Source organism: Lepidothrix coronata, unplaced genomic scaffold (assembly GCF_001604755.1).
Source record: "Lepidothrix coronata isolate B3197 unplaced genomic scaffold, Lepidothrix_coronata-1.0 Scaffold176, whole genome shotgun sequence".
Classification (NCBI taxonomy): Eukaryota; Metazoa; Chordata; class Aves; order Passeriformes; family Pipridae; genus Lepidothrix; species Lepidothrix coronata.
In genome coordinates, this window is record NW_016690356.1 from 788,417 (window position 1) to 807,445 (window position 19,029).

The window sequence follows — 19,029 nt, forward strand, 5'->3', positions numbered from 1 at the left end:
CAGCCCGGCCAGCAGCAGTAAAGGGATGTACTTTTTGGGCTGTGGAGCAGCAAAGTAAAATCCACACAAATAAGCAGTGTTCCAGAAAACCAGGTTTAACCATCAGCGGCTCCGAACGACGGGGGATGTTTTTTCTGAGGGTTTTCGGTTTTTGGTTTTTTTTTACCTCCTCCTTTCCAATTTGCCTTTTTTTTTTTAATTTCTTACTAAAAAACCCCAGCCCGAGCTCCCACACCACACACCCCTTTTGGATGTGAGCATCCTCCAGAGGTAAAATGCTGAGTTAGGTATTGGAGGCCGGGAAAGGAGGTGCCTTTGATGAACAGCAAATCTCCAGACTTCAATCGTTTCGGGGAGCGCCACACATTTAATAAGTTATTTCCGTGGAAAACCTTAGTAACTCAGTTATGAATCAAGCCTATAAACACCTCTCACTCATCAAAGTGCCACAAAAAAATCTATTACTGTGACTGTGAACACAAGCCTCTCTCTACAGGTCCCCCCTAGAAGAAGCCAAAATTCCTCCTTCAAAACATTCACCGTTTTCAAAGGTCATAAATACACTGTGTCCAGTATTCAGCAAATCCCTTCAAAAAAGCAAAACACAGGCACAGAGAAAAAGGAGAGTTCAAACAAAGACCTACCATCGGACCTGTGCTGCTTAAAGGACACAACCAGCTACATCAAAAGAACTTTTACTACCTAGAAAGCCCTATCCAACCCCTAATAGGGTGCAAGAATGTAATGTTTTGGCTACAGAGATTAAACTAATTTACTTTTAAGTAACTTGCTTACTTCCTGATGTTTCTTTTTTTAAGAGTGATGCCTAGGTGCTTGGAGAAGTGAGGGATGTGATTATTCTGTGATTCAAGGCCAAACATCATAAGTACTCAATGAACCACAGACAAAAACATATTTTATCTGGGTGTTGTACTTACTCCAAGAACTTCTAGGTTGAAAACATCCAGGCTAGCTGTGAAAATCCATCCCAGTTCCAGGTGAGAGAGGGAGAAAAAGCAACTCTCTCTCCTTCTCTGCAGAAATACACTGAGAAGTTCACTGTATTGCCTGCAGTGCTCCCCAAATACTGCCCATGGAACCTTCCCTTCAGGGCATCATCCCACCTGGCTCCATCCCGGGAAATTCTCCTTCAGAGCCAGGGAGCTGTGCGTCCACACATAAATAAATAGGGAGGGATCATCTGCAAAGCAGCTTTAATCCCTGCATTAGGCACAGGGCCAAATATTGATAAGACCAACCTTCTTCCACCCACCTTGTGCACCAGGCAGCCTGTGCTGCTCCAGGCAGATGATCCCAAGGCTCTGGCAGCTGGTTTTGCTTGTTTTCATCCTTCTTCTGGAAGAGGGACAGCTCCAGTTGTCCACATTTTTAAGGGACAGCTCTGATTGCCCAGAATTTTTTGGGGACAGCTCTGATTATCCCCATTTTTCAAGTGCTGTCTGTTGTACGGTTATAGCAGCAGTATCAGCCATCATAATAATCCAAGGGGAAGGATGTTTTGGCACATGAAGCAATGGACGGTGACAGGGAAGATTTCAGCTCGATTCCCAACTCTCCAACAGCTGCCCCATCCACCCTGGTTCCCATCATGACTCCCTGGTCCCTCACAAGATAAAACACATGGGAAGGAGGGAGTTCACCACTGTTTCACCAGCTCAGATGAAGAACATCAACTAAAGATGCTTCCTGGGACCAACCAGCCCTGGTTGAGCACAGAATGCTCTGGGAGCTCCCTCCCATCCATCCTCCTTCTTGACACAAAATGTGCTGGACAAAGTCACTTCTCTTGCAATGCCCTCACATGACCAATAACAAAGGGACATTTCTCCATCTCCCTGTCCAGAAGACACCTTTCCTCCTGAAAGACAACCTTTTTGGAGGCTGCTGCTGATGTGCTCTTTCTTGCCTCAGAGCAACCTTTATTTCCCTCCTCGGGAGACCTCCAGCACAAACCACCTCTTCCCATCTCCAGCAAATTCCCCAGGGGTTCCTCACCCTTCACAAAATTCATTTCCCCTCCCCATGCTCAGCTCTGCATTAATCTCGAGTCCAAAGCCTTGCACTGGGAGCCCATCACCCACAGGAGATCTTTTATGAACAGAAACTCTCCTACAGCTGCTGACACTCCATCCTCCTTCCAGAGGTCCCATCCCTGCTCTGCATGGATGGGGCACAGGTACCTCTCCAGACAGGACACTGGGCACAGGAGTCAACATGAAGGTGTATCACCACCCAAGCATGGTCATGCACAAGAGGAAGCTCCCACTGACCCCGATGCTCCAGGTGTTGGGTTTGGTGGCCCAAATTGAGTTGTCCCACAGGGTTTTAATGGAGAAACAACCCCGTGGAGGAAATACCTCCTCCTCCAGCCCTGATCCAGGGGGCTTTTCTTCAGCTGGCAAGTTGTTTAACTTCTTGAAAGGTTTTTCCTAAATTGATGCTTGCTCAGCCTCAGTGCTCTGAAGAACATCTACAGCTGCTTATCATGAACCCAAGTGGAATATTCCCTGCTGGTTACTTCACTTATGGATGAAGCACTGCTATTAACAGCCTTTGGACCAACGAGGAGCCCACCCAGCTACAGAATCAATGATCCCTTTCCCCTCTGCTCCAAAAAAAAGGAATGTTTGAAGTCCAGGAGCTGCCACCTGTGGTGAGCATAAAAAACCCTCCACTCTCCTGTAAATCCACTGGTTCCAGTGGATTTATCATCAATCCAGGAAGAACTTTGTTGTGGAATAAAAGAGCACACCTGCACCTCTCTGAAAGGGAGAGTGCCGAAAGCCCAGGGATGTGTCTCCCAGAGCTTCCCCACCTTCCCTTTCAGGGATTAACTCCATGATTCACCCTGTGGTTTGAGAAGTGACCTTTGATGTCTGCCCCAGGCAGGGCCAGGAGCTGCACATGACCAAACCCACAGTGAAGGCAGGTTATTGCTCTGAAGCTGTCCCAGACATCCAGAAGGACCCTCTCTCACAGGGATTCCAACATCCAAGGCCATCCATGGCCACATGGGCAAAGGCTCCACACTCTCTGAAGCACTCTGGAAAAAATAGATGCCCTTTATTTCCCGTTGGCAAACTAAAATCATGGAGGAAAACTGTTTAATATAAAAACATCTGACAAAGCACCTCCAGGATGTATTTTTTTGCATCAAAGAAGTAGCTCTTGGCAACAGGCTCGTTCCTCCGACCAGAAGTTTTAGCCAAACCCTGATTGTTCTAGACTGCACAGGGTTAGACAAGCCAGCAAGCTTACAGTTAAAAATGAAAGAGAAAAGAAACTAAAACCATCACTGGCCCAAATAAACATCTGTCTGTGATTAAACTGGATGCACAGAGATGTTCTGCCTGCTTTTTAATGGATCTGTTTCTGCAGGACGGGAGGAAGAAAGGCTGAAAAGGCTCCAGGGTGCTGCTGGGTCAGACCCAACCTGCAGCTCCCAGCCCACGGTGGGACACAGAGTCAATCCTCAAAAAGTAACAAAACCAACATTTCCCCCCCCCAGAAGAAATTGCTGCCCTATTAATGAGAAAAATCTCTTTTTTTTTCTCCTCCCAGGTAGTTCCACCATCTCTCCCCAGGCCGGAAAGGGCCATGTTTGCCCAGTTGCCACACGTATCCGCCTGACATATTTAACAGGCTTTTTTTTTTTCCTACTCCCAACACACAGGATCTTCATAAATTTCCTTGGTAGCATAAATCCTGCAGCCTGTTATTTCTGGGGGGGGAAGAGGAAGAGAGACGTTCACTTTCTCCATTCAGTGGGTTTTAAAATATGCTTCCTTAAGTTCATCCTAAATATTGCTGGAAGCAGAAAAAACCCTCTGGCTCTCGCTTGGAGCCGTGGCATCACTTCAGCAGGGCTGAGTCACCAGCTGGGATGGACAGGCATGTTCCTGCCTTCTTCCTCCCTCTGGAGGTACCCTGCTTCCCAAATCCAACACCCCCAATCCCACCACTGCCCTGTGAAATCTTCTCCATCTTCCCTGGCCTTGAAAAAAAAAAAAAAAATCAGAAATAATTTCAATAAGTTCCAGCCCATTCAGTCTCTTTGTTTACAATTCACTTAAGAGTTGGACTCCATGATCCTTGTGGGTCCCTTCCAACTCAGAATATTCTGTAACTCGATTTCTTCTCTCTGTTAATTCCCAATTATCCTCCACCAGCATCAGACTAAGCCACCAAGCAGAGCTCACTGCCACATCATCCTCTGGACCTCAGCAGAGCTGCTGGGAATAGACTCAACCTGTGCTTCCACTTTCAGGTGGGAAACAACTTCCCACAGCTTTGGAATGTGGAGAGAATTCATTCCTCCTCCAACAAACCAACTCATCCTTTCTTCTTTTGGATGCACATTTTCAGCTATAAATGGGTTCACCAGCAGAGTTTTAGCACAGGGGAAGTGAAATGATTTCAAAGTTTAGGAAAAAAAATAATAGTATTTTTGGAAAAAATAAACCAGCACCTTCCCTGGGGATGGCCAAGGCAGGACAGAGACCTGCAGGAGGATCCCGAGCTGCAAGACCACCTTTTGCCCTCCTACCTGTGCTCAACCCTTCCCCTCCTGCACAGTCCTTGGGACTTCCAGAATTTAATGCCACCACTACCAAGAACTCTGGTGGCTGCTGGCAGGAATTCATGGGGCTTTTCCAGGTGCTGTGCAAGAGGAGAGGGGCTATTCCATGGTGTTTAAGAGAGGGTCCTTCCCAGGGATGGTGAGGGACAGCCCTGTGGGACTGAGGGGAAGGCAGGCAATCCCAAAGCCCACAACATCTGCTCCAGCACGTCCCCACCATCCCAAACCAGTTCCCGCAGCAGCAGCACATCCCTCTACAAGCCTGGCAAGTCTAACGGGTACAGCAGCTTCTTGGCATGTGCTGGAGGAGCCAAGTCTGAGGGGAAGGGAAAAAAAAAAAATTACTACAAATGTTCCACCAATTATGAGTCACGAGGCTGAGCTTTTGTTCCTGCCTTGCTGGATTTTGCCCTTTCCCTGGTATTTCCCCGGCTCCGGCTGGGAGCCGCGGGGACGCCAAAACAGGCCATGGGTCTGCCAGCTCCTGGGGGACAGGCACAGGGAACCACCTGGGTTAGGAATACAACCCCCAAAACAGCAGGTTTTCTTCAGCTCTGCTCCCCAGGCAGAAATAAATCTAATGAGGGAAAGCTGGAGCCCCTCTTTGTACTCTCACGGGCCTGAATGTGACACTGCTCAGGAGATGGAAACTTCAGGGTCAGACACCTCCAAGTGCCTTTTCCCAGCAACCCAGATCTTCCCAAGCCACTGCACCTCACTCAGGAAACAGGAGCATCCCTAATCCAAGGGAAATGCTGCGGTTGGACACTGATCCTTGAACAGACAACTTCATTTCATGACCCAAATACTCTGAACCTCAGATGAAGAGGGCTCTGAGGTATCATCCACGGATCCAGGTCACCACACAGGTCACATCCACCCAACTATCCACAACCTGTGCTTCCAGTTAGCACTGGCTGTTCCTCAGAATTTTATAGCAAGCCTGCTGGTTCACTGAAGACTCTTCCTCTTAAAAGTGTTATTATGACCATGAAAGGTTCTACTTCAAAAAGAGTCTGGTTTTTTTATAAAATTTCTACATATGACAGAGATCATCTTTTGCCTTCATGGTAAAACTTCCTGTTTAGAAGTTCATCAAGCAAAGGACCAACAGAAGAAGAATGGTTCTCTTTGTTATCCAAAATTGAATTTTGTGGTCTTAGTAGGAAAAGCCTTTTTGATGATCAAAGCTGGAGCAATAAATAGTAGTGGCTTGATGCAAGATCCAAAATGTACTTATTTTTGGAAGAGGAGTTAAATGCACACCGAGCTCCTTTGGTACACAAGAGGAGGAAGGGAAGACCACGTGCTTTGTGTACCATTTCCACAGACCTACACTTCAAGCAGACCTATTAAATAAGTTGAAATGGAGAATAAACAAACTGAAACGTGGCAGGTAGACTGGAGCCTAAGTGGGTTTTTCCCTTTTACCTCCCTGTGATGACACGTATGGGTTAATTCAGCAGAGCTCTTATCCTCTTTCAGCAATTGTGAGCACTGGGGAAAAATAAATCACCCAGCCCCAGACTCTTATTAAAAGTTACACCACTGGAAACGGCACAGGGGGAGCAGAGGGATCCGATTTCATACAATCTCAGTCACATGTTATCATTATATTGTTCGAGGAAAAGTTAAAAATCCCTCCTCTATTCCAGAAAACCCACCAGATGTCCCATAAAGACTCGGCCGTGAGAGAAGCTGAGCCATTCCATCCTCAGGAACCCCCCGTTCTCCAACCCGGCCGCTCTAATTAACGACAATTATCAAGTTACGATAAAAGCCACGGGCACGGGGAGCCTTTACGGACGCGCTTCCAGCCCCGGGAATGTTTGTTAGGAATTGCAAACACACATTTATTACAGCACAGGCCTGAACGATCCAAGGCCTGGCTATCAATTGTTCCCCTGCTATGGACACTTGGCAGCACAACAAAAGCCGGGCGGGCGGCACGGCTGGATCCGGCACGCGGCAGCACCGCCGGCCCACCACGGCTGGAGGACCTTAAAGGAGAAGGGAAAATCCCTGGAAGGAAATGTGCCACCACACCACGGCACTGCTGCCTGAACGCTCTCTGGAGAGCTGCAGAGTCGGGATCGGCCTGAACGTCCCAAGGAAGGCGCAGGTCTCAACAAACTGTCCATAAGCTCTTGCAGGTGGAGAACACCAAGAGAAAAGCCACAGCTAAGGGACCAGTGCCCCAGTGGTCCCCTCCACCACCACCAACTTACAGCATCCCCAGAGAGAGCAGCAAATTCAATCCATGTGCTCAGCAATCTGGCAATTGGGCACCGAGGAGCCCAATCCTACCCCACCACAGTCGCTGAAGGAGGCATGTGGGGCCCCACCAAGACCAAGGTTTGTCTTCCTCCATCTCAGCTCTCAGACCATTAACCAGCCAAAGAAATTAAACCTCATCCTGTAGACAGGCCCCTCCTATCTCCTACATGGTCAGCCCCCCGCCTGGGATGAGACACCAAGGAGAAAGATGTGGAACCATCACTGCAGCCAGAGCCCAACGTGGAACCAAGGAAAGCCCCAACTCTACCTGCTGTCAAGTAAAACCACCCCAGGCCTCACAGAGCCCCATTAAATGAATGAAAGGTTGCAGGGGTGGGGCAGAGCAAAAACCAGGACCTAATTAAGCCAAGCTTTGTTCAGGAGCTTCAATGGCACCATAGCTGGGAGCCTGCTCATGAAAGCAGGGATTGCACCGCGGGGCCAGGGCCCAACAGGTAACACAAGCCGGACGGACTCGGCAAGAACCACCACAAGGCAGCATCATTTGGAATGGCCTCACTGCTCCTGCCATGGAAATGGGGAGGGTGTACAGCCCCACCCCACAGCAGCCCATGGCCCTGGAGCCTGGGAGAGGTCCAGGTGGCTTCCACAAAGGACACACGTGGCCACTTCCCAAACGTCCCCGCTCGTCCCACGAACGGCACCTTATCACAACCTGCAGAGCGCTGGTGTCTCTGACCAACCAACTCAAGTAACTGCTCTCTTCTCCCTCCCTTTCACACCAAGACCACAAACCAACAGCAGGACCATACCCCCCACACCCTCCTGCTGTGCTGCCCCAGCTCCCAGCTCAAACAACAGGGGCGGGAAGGCACAAACATCTGCCAACCTGAGAAATCTCCGGGCGTGACGTTGGGCGAGTTTGTAGCCTCTGTTTCAGTGTAAGACAACGTGGAATCTGATAGATCTGGAAAAAAAAAAAAAAAAAAGGCACTTTTTAGTCCTCCTGTGTTTGCCAGGGCTACATGACCACCAGTGGCTCTCCAGCTTCCCACCACCTCCCTGAGAGAAACTCTCCACCTAGCCAGAAAGCAACGATTAACTTTGTAGCTCCACCACGCAAATGCAAACTCTGAACTGCCTCCACCACAAAAATAACTCCAGTTAAGTTGATCAAACAAGTAGGAACTTGGTGCTTACTGGATAAAGTTACATTAAGCCTCTAAACAAGTCAGAGTTACTATACTTAATTATCACCATTAAAATTCTTGAAGCTGTTTATTCTTGCTTCCTTCCTTCCTTCCTCTTTGCTGAAGCGAAGGAAACTTTGTTTTAACAAGTTAAGAGTCTTTGTTATTCTCTCTTGCTTACACCCCTCTAATTAAGTGCTCAACTGTTTGCTCACAGATTAACTATTATTTTTCCAATCAAACAAGCCAGTGAAGCAAATTTCAGTCCCTGGTTGTTGTTTTAATAAAGTCACGTGCTGCCCACTATCATCTCTCCCTGCAGCACAAGCAGTTTCCAAAGGGAATTAACTTGGAAGGGGGAGCGCAGGGAGGGACAACTCCTTTTTTTTTTTTTCTGCCTCCACACCTAACAAAAATAGGAAAAAAAAAATCCCACAAGCAGCCCGTTTGGCTTTGCAGGACACCCAGGTCACGGCCCTGTGGTGATGAAGGCACCAGTCCCTCGGACAGGCACGGTGCCCATGTGGCTGCACCGCAGGGAGACGCCAGGGCAGGGACTCACCTTTGGCACAGGACAGCTCCCGCCTTCCCTCGGGGCTGGGTGGGACAGGCAGGAACACTGTCCCATTCCTATCACCCTGCCAAACCCTGTCTGCCTCCTCCCTGATGGGGAGCAAGAGTGGCTCACCTGGGTCACTACGCCCAGGAGTCAGAGGCACCGGCCACAGACGAAGGGAGAAATCCCACAGCTGCACTGATCCCAGCAAAAAACCCACAGGGGACAGGGCATTACTCCCTTCTTTCCCACATCTTTGCTTCCCATTTAACTGAGCAAGAAGCAGGCACTGAGAAAGATGGGCAGGATGCAGTGATGCCAACTTGAAACATCTCCAAGCCAATGTCCAGCACACAGGACCAGGATCCAAGGCTGCCAGGCTCCCCAGCACCCTTCACTGCGTGCCCAGGTACCCACCCCAGCCACTTTCACTACCTTTGCTTTGAAAACCTCCCACAATTCACCAGGAAAAGTCATACCCCACTCAGAAATTACACGGTGCTGAGTTTCAAAGGCTTTACATCTCATTGTAATGAGCAGAGGAAAGGTAAGAGCTGGTTCCTCCAAGGTGCAGAGCAGCCAGGACTTTATGGAAATGGCACCCAGGAGCTCCCACTCCCCCTCTGCTCCATCATCCCACAGATTACACACGCAGACAAAACATGACGTCTGGTAACCTTTCATTACGCCTTCATTAAAAATAGAGCTTCATATTATTTTGGAAAATATGCATGTGTCTACATGGTAATTTGGGAGGATAAACTGACATCCATTTACTTCTTAAAGCCTGTCAGGTGATGCTTGCTCAGAAATAATGAGGAGCCATAAAATCCCAACTTGTTGGCTTTTGCCTGACATGCCAGGGAGGGCTGTCTCAGAACCAACACCGGGACTGCACCATGAAAGAGTTCTCGGGACATCAAAAGAGGGAAAACACGTACCCAGTGGCTTTTGCTCATCATTAGGAGACAGCCGAGAGTAGGGAGGTGGTGGAGACTCTGGAAAAACAAAACTGTAGGTTAGTGCTGTGCTCAGTTTATCAACAAACCCTCCCGCTTTCTCTCCTGGGGTAGGAACTCTCCCAAGGTTAAAAAAACCACTTGGAAGCAACTGGAGACCAAGAGTTTTCCCAATTTTTGAGGAATAGGGGGGGGGGTTCCACCTTGACCATTCAAACTGGGCTTTACTACTGAAAACGCTGCAAGTGTCCCCTACACCCCTGTCCCATATCCATGCCTGGACACCCAGTTTGAACCACACAAATCATGATGGTGCTTCCCAAAGAACAAGGTTTCCATCAACTGCCTTGGGAGACAACCTTCCAACCATGGCTCCAACACACATGGACTTAACAAGAGCTCCCCAAACACACAACTACTGAAAGAGGGTGTTGGGTGATGAAAAGATGCTCCTCTCTTGGCCCATGAAGGCTGACACCAGAGCCAGGCTGGCTTCAGCCAACAAGCCACCAAATTCTGGTCCCTCCCAACAAAGCCCCTGGCACATGAGTGGCTCAGCAGCAGATCCATGACCCTGCTCACCCCCACCTCCATCCCACAAAGCTCCTGAGCACACGCTCAGCTTTAGGCAGCAGGACTGCAGTAGTCATGTGCTCCAAGTTCAGCAAGTCCTCAGAAGTGCTTTGCTGAATCAGGTCATTCAACTGGTTCTTGCTGTCCTTGTAAGGGTCAAGACCATGCAAAAGGCTGATGAAGGCCCTTCATTACTCCACGTCGTGACAAGAGGGTTTTTTTTTTCTTTTCCACAATATGACAATGATCTGTTTCTTGAATTATAACTTGCCAAAACTGAGTGAGCAGCCAGCTGGGCTAAGCCATGGCACCAGCACTGAGCAGGCACCGACTTCAGTGAGAAATTGTACTGAAAATCAATGGCATCACATTAACCCCAGACACCCAAAACACGAGTGTGCTCCTCAGCTCCCACCCTGATCTGAAAGCACTCGGCCAACAACTGCAGCTCAGCTTGGGTGAGTTCAAAGAGAACCTCAGCGTTCCCCATGGGATGGCTTTAGGGTCATCTACTGCTTGTAAGAAAAGGCTCCCCATCTCCCCTAACGGAGCAGGATGCTCTTCTCACAGGGGGCTTAAGAGTCCCAAAAATAAAAAATAATGGTGCCACAGTCCCCATGTGGATGTAACAGCCCGACCTGTGCCGTGCTGGTCCCAGCTGCTGCCACGGGGGTCTTCTTCAGAGCACCTCGCTGCCTTCACACCCCCCAGCAAACCGGGTGGGAAACACGAACGCGGATGATCCCTGCAGGGAGCCACTTGTGGAAAAGGGCACCAGGGCCTTTTCTTGGCTCCTGCCACCAGCGCCCAGCCGGCGCGGGTGGGGCCTGGCACAGTCACCCATTATCAAAGCGATAAGGGGCCGCTTGATAACAGCTCTGCTTTCTACTACTCCCAGCACAGGGCTGGCAGCCGCACACGGCTGGGAAAACCACCACGGCTGCAGCAAAGTCACCGGGAAACTTCGCTCGTTTCTAAAATAAACGCCCCGTTCTTACAAACGCAACTCTAATCCAACTGGAGTAAAAAAGCTGCCTCCAGCCTCTAGCGACCTTCGGGGGAAGCACGCCCAGCAGAGAAGTTTCTTTGAAAGAAATGATGCAAAGCACAAAGCGAGGCGGGAGCCCAGACTGCAAAATAAGACAGAAAATCCAAGTTCTTGCCAAAAAAAGGGACCATCAGCATCAGAGCGGTTTGGGTTAGGGTTGGAAGGGACCTTAAAGATCACCTCGTTCAACCCCCTGCCATGGGCAGGGACACCTTCCACTAGCCCAGGTTGCTCCAAGCCCCATCCAACTTGGCCTTTAACACTTCCAGGGATGGGGCAGCCACAGCTTCTCTGGGCAACCTGTGCCAGGGCCTCCCCACCCTCACAGGGAAGACTTTCTTCCTAAGATCCCACTCAATGCTACCCTCTGTCAGCACGAATCCAACTGTCCAGTTTTGTCGCAGAGTTTTAGTCCAGCCCTGTAAGTATCACTTCGATTTCTGCACCTCAACCATGAGCACGCCTCTGCTCCATTTAACTGCTCCCAGCTCACATGGAAACTCCCATCGTGCGCTGCTGGGAGAAACACAAAACCCTCGAGAAAACCAAACGCACTCCTTGAAAACGCTCACAATCTGCCTACGCTAAAAAAAAAAACCGAGAAACCCCCGAGAAATGCAGGAGCCCTGGTTCCCCCGCGGGTTGGGGGATCCCCGCGGTGGGGGCATCCCCGCAGCCCCCCCCGAGGCGCCCGGCGGGTCCTGCGGCTTTAAGCCGGCGGCGGTGACCGCCCGGCTCCGATACGGGCGAGCCAGGCTGGCGCCAGCGGGATGGAGCCGCCGATTATCGCCCCTCCGGCTCCCAGAGCGCGGGGAAACTCCGCGGGAAGGGGAAAAAAAAAAAAAAAAGGAAATAAAAAGAGAAAGGGCTTTTTACGCACAACTGGAACCGCTGTCGGCAGGGGAGCGGGGGATGCCCGGCGGGGACCCCGCGCCAGGCGCATCTCCCCCCGGGCATCCCGCGGGGCCGGGGCAGCGCTGATCCACGAGGGTTCAGATAAGCCCAGGAAGGGCCCCGAACCCCCAAATCGGTGGGTGTTTTCGGGGGGTAAACCCAACTCGCCGCCGCTCACCTGGCCCACAGAGGCGGCTGAAGTGGTAGGGGTTGCAGCAGACGGTGGGTCCGTCGGCGACGCCGAAGCTCTGGCACTCGCAGAGGGGCTTCAGCTCGGCGGGGTGCTGCAGGTCGGGCCAGCGGAACAGCTTGCCCAGGAGGAGGTGCGGGGGCGCCGCCAGGCCCCCCAGGCGCACCTCGGTGCGGGCCACCAGGACGCAGCCTCCGGGCATCCCCCCGCGGGACTCCACCGCCTCCAGCAGGCTGTCCAGCGAGCGCTCCTTCAGCCGCTTCAGCAGCGAGTAGGTGACGGCCTTCAGCTCCTGCTCCAGCAGCAGCAGCCGCGCCCGCGCCTCCCGGCCCCGTCGCTCCGGGGAGCCGCCGTCGGCCGCGCCGTCGGGGCCGGAGGGGGCGGCGGCGGCGGCGGGGGGTGGCTGGGGGCCGCCCGGCTCTCGCTCCGAGAACAGGCAGCAGGTCACGGTCCGGCCGTCGCTCTCCGGGGCCCCGGCGGGGTTGCGGAGCCGGGCCCCGCGCCGCTCCGCCATGGGGTCCCCGCGCGGCGCCGCCTCGCCCCGCTCCTCCGCCTCCCGCAGCAGCAGCGAGCGCGCTACCGAGGGGCTCCTCTCCGCGATCTTGCAGCTCCCGCCGGCTCCGAGGTCGTGGTGGCCCGAGCTCCTGGCGCTCCCATCTCCGCCGTCCCTGTCCGGAATGACGCGGCTCCTCCAAAGTCGCCGCACCAGCCCTGAGCGTTTGGACCTGAACATACGACCCGCGGGCGGCCGGGGGGTCGCGTCGCTCTCCGCCGCTTCCCCCCCGCCCCGCGCCCTCCTCCGCGGGGCTCCTCGCTCCGCCGCCGGCTCTATCTCATGGCAGCCCCGGCGCAGCCCGGAGTCCCCGCGGCGCTGCCCAGCGGCTCTCGGAGCGCACCATGGGGGGGGCGGCGGGGCGGCGCGGGCATAGACGGCGCCGCGGGGGCCGCTCCCGTGGCGGCGCTGGGGCTCGGGCGCGCCGCGCCGTGCCCTACATCGGCTGCCAACGCCGGGCCGGGCGGGGAGCGGCGGCGGCGGCCGGGGGGAGCCCGGGGCAACCCCGCGGCCGCTCCACCGTACGAGGTCGCGGGGTGTGGGTGCTGCCCGGCGCCGGGGTTTTCCCCCCTTCGGCCAAAAATAGTTAAAAAGAAAAAAAAAATATAGAGGGGAAAAAAAATTGAAAAAAAAAAAGAAAAAAAGAGTAAAAGAAAAAAACCAAACTAGGAAGAAAAAAAACGGGAAGAAAAATAGGAAGGAAAAATAGAAAATAGGAAGAAAGTGGGAAGAAAATTAGGAAGAAAATAGGAAGGCAAAAATAGTAAAAGAAAAAATTTTAAAAAGACTAAAAAAAATAGCAAAGAAATAAAAAAAAATTAGTAAAGAAATAGTAAAAAAAAAATAGTGAAAAAAGGACAAAAAATAATAGCGAAAAAATTTAAAAAAAAAAAGGGGGGGGAGGAAATACACCCGAAGAAATAAATCAGACACGCGAAGAATCAGCAGCAGCAGCAGCAGCAGAAGAACAGCCCGGTGTCAGCGCGTCCCTCGTCCGCATCGCAGGGCGCGGCCCCGGCCCGGCGGGTCCGTGCGCGGCTCCCGGGGCCGCCGCCGCCCGCTCGCGCCCGCCCGCCCCTCGCCGGCTTTTGTGTGGCCGGGGCGCGCGCGCGGGGCCCCCTCGCGAGCGGCGCCGCCATTGGCTGCCGCCCCATCATGTGCCAGTCTAGACAGCGCGGCGGCCCCGAGCGCCACCGGCCCCGCGCGCGCCCCGCCCCGGCCCCGCCGCGCCTTAAAGGCACCGCGCGCCCCGCGGCGTCGCCCGCCGCCCCGCGCGCCAACCCGCGCGGCCCACGCGCGCGCCCGCCCACGCACGCCGCTCCCCGGGTGCCCTCCGAGCGCAGCCCCGCGGGGATGCGGCGGCGGCGGTGGCGGGTGGGAATGTGGCGAGGGAAAATAGGTCACGGCGCGGCGGGGGTTAATGGCGCTCACGGCTCGTCCCCCCGCCGGACACGCCCCCGCCGTGCGGCGCCTTGGCGGCCCTGCCAAAAGTTCAGGCCCGTCGCGCCCCCATTGGCCCGCGCCCGCGTGACGCGCGGCGCCGCGCGCCGCCCATTGGTGGAGGCGCGGGGGAGGCCCCGCCCCCTTCTCCCACCCCGCAGTGCCCGTGAATGGAGCGGCGCGCGCGGGGTCCGCGGGGACGGGACGGGGGGACGGGGGGATAACGGGGAGATAACGGGGGGATAACGGGGGGCAGTGGGGGGCAAAAGGGACGGGAGCGGCGGCTCCGTGGCGGGGGGAACCCCCCCTCACGCGGCCACGGCGAGAGGTGCCCGTGGGAAGCGCAGTGTGAGCGTGGTACCCCCCAAACATCCTCCGGGTCGGACCCTCCCCTAAACACCACCCCCCCCAGCAACCCCCCGACAATATAAAATAAATTAAACACCTAAATCAGCGATTCCCACCCAGCCTGAGTACTTCACTCACGAGCAAAAGTAAATCTGGGCAGTTAATTCTCCATCGGTTAAAGGAAAAACACCCCAAAACCAAACCAATAAAATCATTTCAACCAACAAATCCTGGACAACCTGAATGGCCAGGGAAAATTTTCTCTCGGAGTCTTTGAGTGGCTTTTTCCATCCTTGGAGGCTTCTGTCCAAATTTCTGTCACATTTCCCCAAACCTGCCCTAATACACCCAAGAACATCATTTAAATATGGATAAAAACAGTACTGTTTTTTTTAATGGAAAACTTAATCAGTGTAACATTAGGGATCTCCAAATACTCCATTTAGAATCAATACTCTGTGTGCCACCGAGGTTTGCACCAACATAATTACAGTATGAAATAGGCCTTATGACTTTGGGGTCACTTCTGCCCCTTCTGACCTTTTAGGACCAGGGGCAAAGCTCCTTTTTCCCTGCCATTTTTGGGTGAGTTTGAGGAAACCTGTGGTTTGCCTGGTTAAAAATGTCAAAAATCATGTCAAACCTGTAAGGGACCTGCTGCCTCTGCCATTGGGTTCCAAACTGCTCTGGCCAAGGGATTGATGGTCCATCCAGCACTGTCCTCCTCCAGTGGGCTCCTGCCTTGAGGAGGAAAGAACTGTGAGTAAACCCAGATGATGCTATTTTTGGGCACTGACCCAGTTTATGTGGAAATGCTGTCCTGGGGGGGCTCAGAGCCAGCACTCACCCACCCCCAGAGCAGCCACATTTCACACCTGGAACACGGTTTGGAGCCCCTGACAAAGGTCACCCAACATCCCACCGGGCTGGGGAAATGCCTTTTTTCATGTCCAGGAATAAAAGCAAGGNAGGCTTCTGTCCAAATTTCTGTCACATTTCCCCAAACCTGCCCTAATACACCCAAGAACATCATTTAAATATGGATAAAAACAGTACTGTTTTTTTTAATGGAAAACTTAATCAGTGTAACATTAGGGATCTCCAAATACTCCATTTAGAATCAATACTCTGTGTGCCACCGAGGTTTGCACCAACATAATTACAGTATGAAATAGGCCTTATGACTTTGGGGTCACTTCTGCCCCTTCTGACCTTTTAGGACCAGGGGCAAAGCTCCTTTTTCCCTGCCATTTTTGGGTGAGTTTGAGGAAACCTGTGGTTTGCCTGGTTAAAAATGTCAAAAATCATGTCAAACCTGTAAGGGACCTGCTGCCTCTGCCATTGGGTTCCAAACTGCTCTGGCCAAGGGATTGATGGTCCATCCAGCACTGTCCTCCTCCAGTGGGCTCCTGCCTTGAGGAGGAAAGAACTGTGAGTAAACCCAGATGATGCTATTTTTGGGCACTGACCCAGTTTATGTGGAAATGCTGTCCTGGGGGGGCTCAGAGCCAGCACTCACCCACCCCCAGAGCAGCCACATTTCACACCTGGAGCACGGTTTGGAGCCCCTGACAAAGGTCACCCAACATCCCACCGGGCTGGGGAAATGCCTTTTTTCATGTCCAGGAATAAAAGCAAGGGAAAAGGCACAAAACAGCTGCAAAGAAAATCCAGCTGCAGACATGGAAGCAGAAACTGGGATTTCCTGGATCTCATGGAATCACAGAATGGTTTAGTCTGGAAGGGACCTTAAAGCCCATCTCATTCCACCCCCTGGGGTGGGCAGGGACACCTTCCACTATCCCAGGTTGCTCCAAGCTCCATCCAACCTGCCTTGGACACTTCCAGGGGTGGATCTTGGACCCAGACAGGATCCCTGTCCATCCTGAGGCTGCTCCAGAGAGGTTCCAACACTTGTTAAAAATCCACATTGACCTCCCTGTCCTGCATGACCCCAAGATTCACCTCCCTAAACGCAGCTGATGCTTTTCTTCCCAACATTGTCTTTACAAACTCATCCAAATTATAAGATGCCACCAATGTGCAATTGCCAGCATTTAAATATATATAAATCTTAAATATAGCGCTGCTTAAACCAAGGACAGGGTATTATTTCAGCAAGCAGCCTCTTACTGCTTATCCAACGCTATATAATCATGGATGTGCACTATGGCAGGAAGAACAATGGAGCTTTCATGGGATCTGGAGCAGCCCAGCATCTCCAGGGGCACAGGTATGTGATGGAGTCCCCATTCCACCAGGAGTGCCATCCATCCCAGCTCCTGCAACAACAGCACATTGTTCCCTGCTCTAATGTGGGCAAGAAAAACAGAGCCCTCAATTGTGCTTGTCACAATGCACATATAATTTATAGTAATGTTGGTTATTAAAGGATTTCTAGTGATTAACAGCAATGTGCTCTTTCACTGCCTTCCCCCCCCCCTTTTTTTTTCCCCTGCCTGTCATAATAACAAACATTCCTGGGAGATGCTCTGGAACACATCCTATAGGTCTTGGCAGAAAAGCTGAAGAGAAGCTTTTGAAAGCCTGCCAGTCTTATCTGACATGGATCTCCCAGGTACTATAGGAAGCCAAATCCTCCTGGGTCCAGGAGGACTGTGGGTGGTCAGAAGGGCACTGGAGCCTCCTCCCCAAGCCAAACTGCAGCCAGGACTGGGGGAAAAAGGGACCAGCCCTGCCACTGTGTCCACACCAGCACCCTCAGCACCATCAGCAGAGCCCAAACCTGCAGGCACAGACTGAGGGTGCTCCAGGTTTTCAGGAAGGAAAATCCATTTCATCATTTTCTGTCCTTAATTTTTTTTTTTCATCTCTAGTATTTTGTATATTTCTGGTCAAAAAGAAGGATGCAGGGGTCAAAATATAAAATTAAATCACGAATAAATGAAACGTAATATTTTCACAAAACAAATAATTACCACTTATATAATGTTGCAACAGCTTGATTTATAGATTATTTTAGTGACTCAGAAATGGGGTGGAGAAATGGACCCCCCCCTGCTGCCTCAATGCCAAGGGGTGGTGGAGCCTGGGGGGACAAACTGCACCCCCATGTCACTGCCAGGGAACAGGAGCACGGGGTGTCTGAGCCCAGCCAGAGAAACCACCACGAAACTGCTGTGCCACAACTGCCAAAAACTAAAACGCCTCATAAAATCAGGCTGGGTTTGCTGGCAGCTGATTTTGAAAGGAACCAGGGGGAAAAAAAAGTTTTGACAACATCAGAATGTCCCGTTTCCTTTGTTTTGATGACATTGCCACGATTTTCCAGTTCAAACCAACTTTGCATTTTACTCTTGCAAATGTTACACTCTGTGCAGTAACACACTGTGATGGGAGCTTGGACCCTCTTCAAAATGGAAAAAGCTAAAATCAGAACAAGGCGTTTTGATAAATCCGAAGTTTAAAAAAAAAAATAAAAATGTTTGAAGCATTTTCCTCCACGGAGAATTTCCCAGGTGCTGGATTCCACCTCCCCAGACCTCCCTGGCATCTTGAAACCCTTCCTGCAGGGGGTGTGATCTCACCCAGCACCTCGGCACGTGCCCCCATCCTGCGGCTGTGGCAAAGCCCATCCCGGTGGGTGCAACCACTCTGTGCCACCTCTCCTGGGATGTAGAATCATAAACCAGTTTGGGCTGGAAGAGACCTTAAAGGTTATGGAGTTCCACCCCCTGCCACGGGCAGGGACACCTTCCACCAGCCCAGGTTGCTCCAACCTGGCCTTGGACACTTCCAGGGATCCAGGGACAGCCACAGCTTCTCTGGGCAACCTGTGCCAGGGCCTCCCCACCCTCACAGCCAACAATTCCCTCCCAATATCCCATCTAACCCTGCCCTCTGGCAGTGGGAAGCCACTCCCTGTGTCCTGTCCCTCCATCCCTTGTCCCCAGTCCCTCTCCAGCTCTCCTGGAGCCCCTTTAGGCCCTGCAAGGGGCTCTCAGGTCTCCCTGGATCCTTCTCTTCTCCAGGTGAACCCCCCCAGCTCTCCCAGCCTGGCTCCAGAGCAGAGGGGCAGCATCACACCCACCCTTGGATCTGCTTGGGGCATCCCTGATGTGTGACAACACCATGGCCACTGTGGCATGGGCTGGGAGCATCCACATGGCTTCTGCTGCATTCCCAGCGGGAGCAGAGCCGCAGGTCTTCTCCCGGACAACCTGGGACATCTCTTGCCTTGCCAGGAGATGCCCATTTTGCTGCCTTTAAATCCCAGCCCAGTGATTAGTTTTGCGGTGGCACCACGGTAGGTGCTGCATTTGCTGCCCATGGACCTCGGGGGGTGAATCGGGGCCACAGCAGCCAAACTGCTCAGGGATGAGTAGAAAGGAAGTATCCTCCAAAACTGATGAGAATCAGGAAGAAGAAAAAAAGAGACAAAATCCAACAGAAATTTGCCAAATGCCTCATTTCACCAGG

General features: G+C 52.3%; 1 protein-coding gene and 1 long non-coding RNA gene across 2 annotated transcripts in view; both read right to left on the reverse strand.

Annotated features, from left to right (window-relative positions):
- Positions 1-13,053, reverse strand: part of SMAD6 (SMAD family member 6) — a 40,163-nt gene extending 27,110 nt beyond the window's left edge. Inside the window, exons 1-4 of the mRNA XM_017830336.1 lie at positions 12,898-13,053; positions 12,237-12,792; positions 9,526-9,582; positions 7,728-7,805 (exon numbers count right to left, since the gene is read on the reverse strand). Of these exons, the coding sequence (XP_017685825.1) occupies positions 7,728-7,805; positions 9,526-9,582; positions 12,237-12,792; positions 12,898-12,981 (775 nt within the window). The 5' untranslated portion in view covers positions 12,982-13,053. The remainder of the gene's footprint in view (positions 1-7,727; positions 7,806-9,525; positions 9,583-12,236; positions 12,793-12,897) is intronic.
- A 2,785-nt stretch (positions 13,054-15,838) lies between these two features.
- LOC108504823 overlaps positions 15,839-19,029 on the reverse strand; it is a 168,557-nt gene continuing 165,366 nt past the window's right edge. The window contains exon 9 of the long non-coding RNA XR_001877262.1: positions 15,839-16,002. This is a non-coding gene — a long non-coding RNA (uncharacterized LOC108504823). The remainder of the gene's footprint in view (positions 16,003-19,029) is intronic.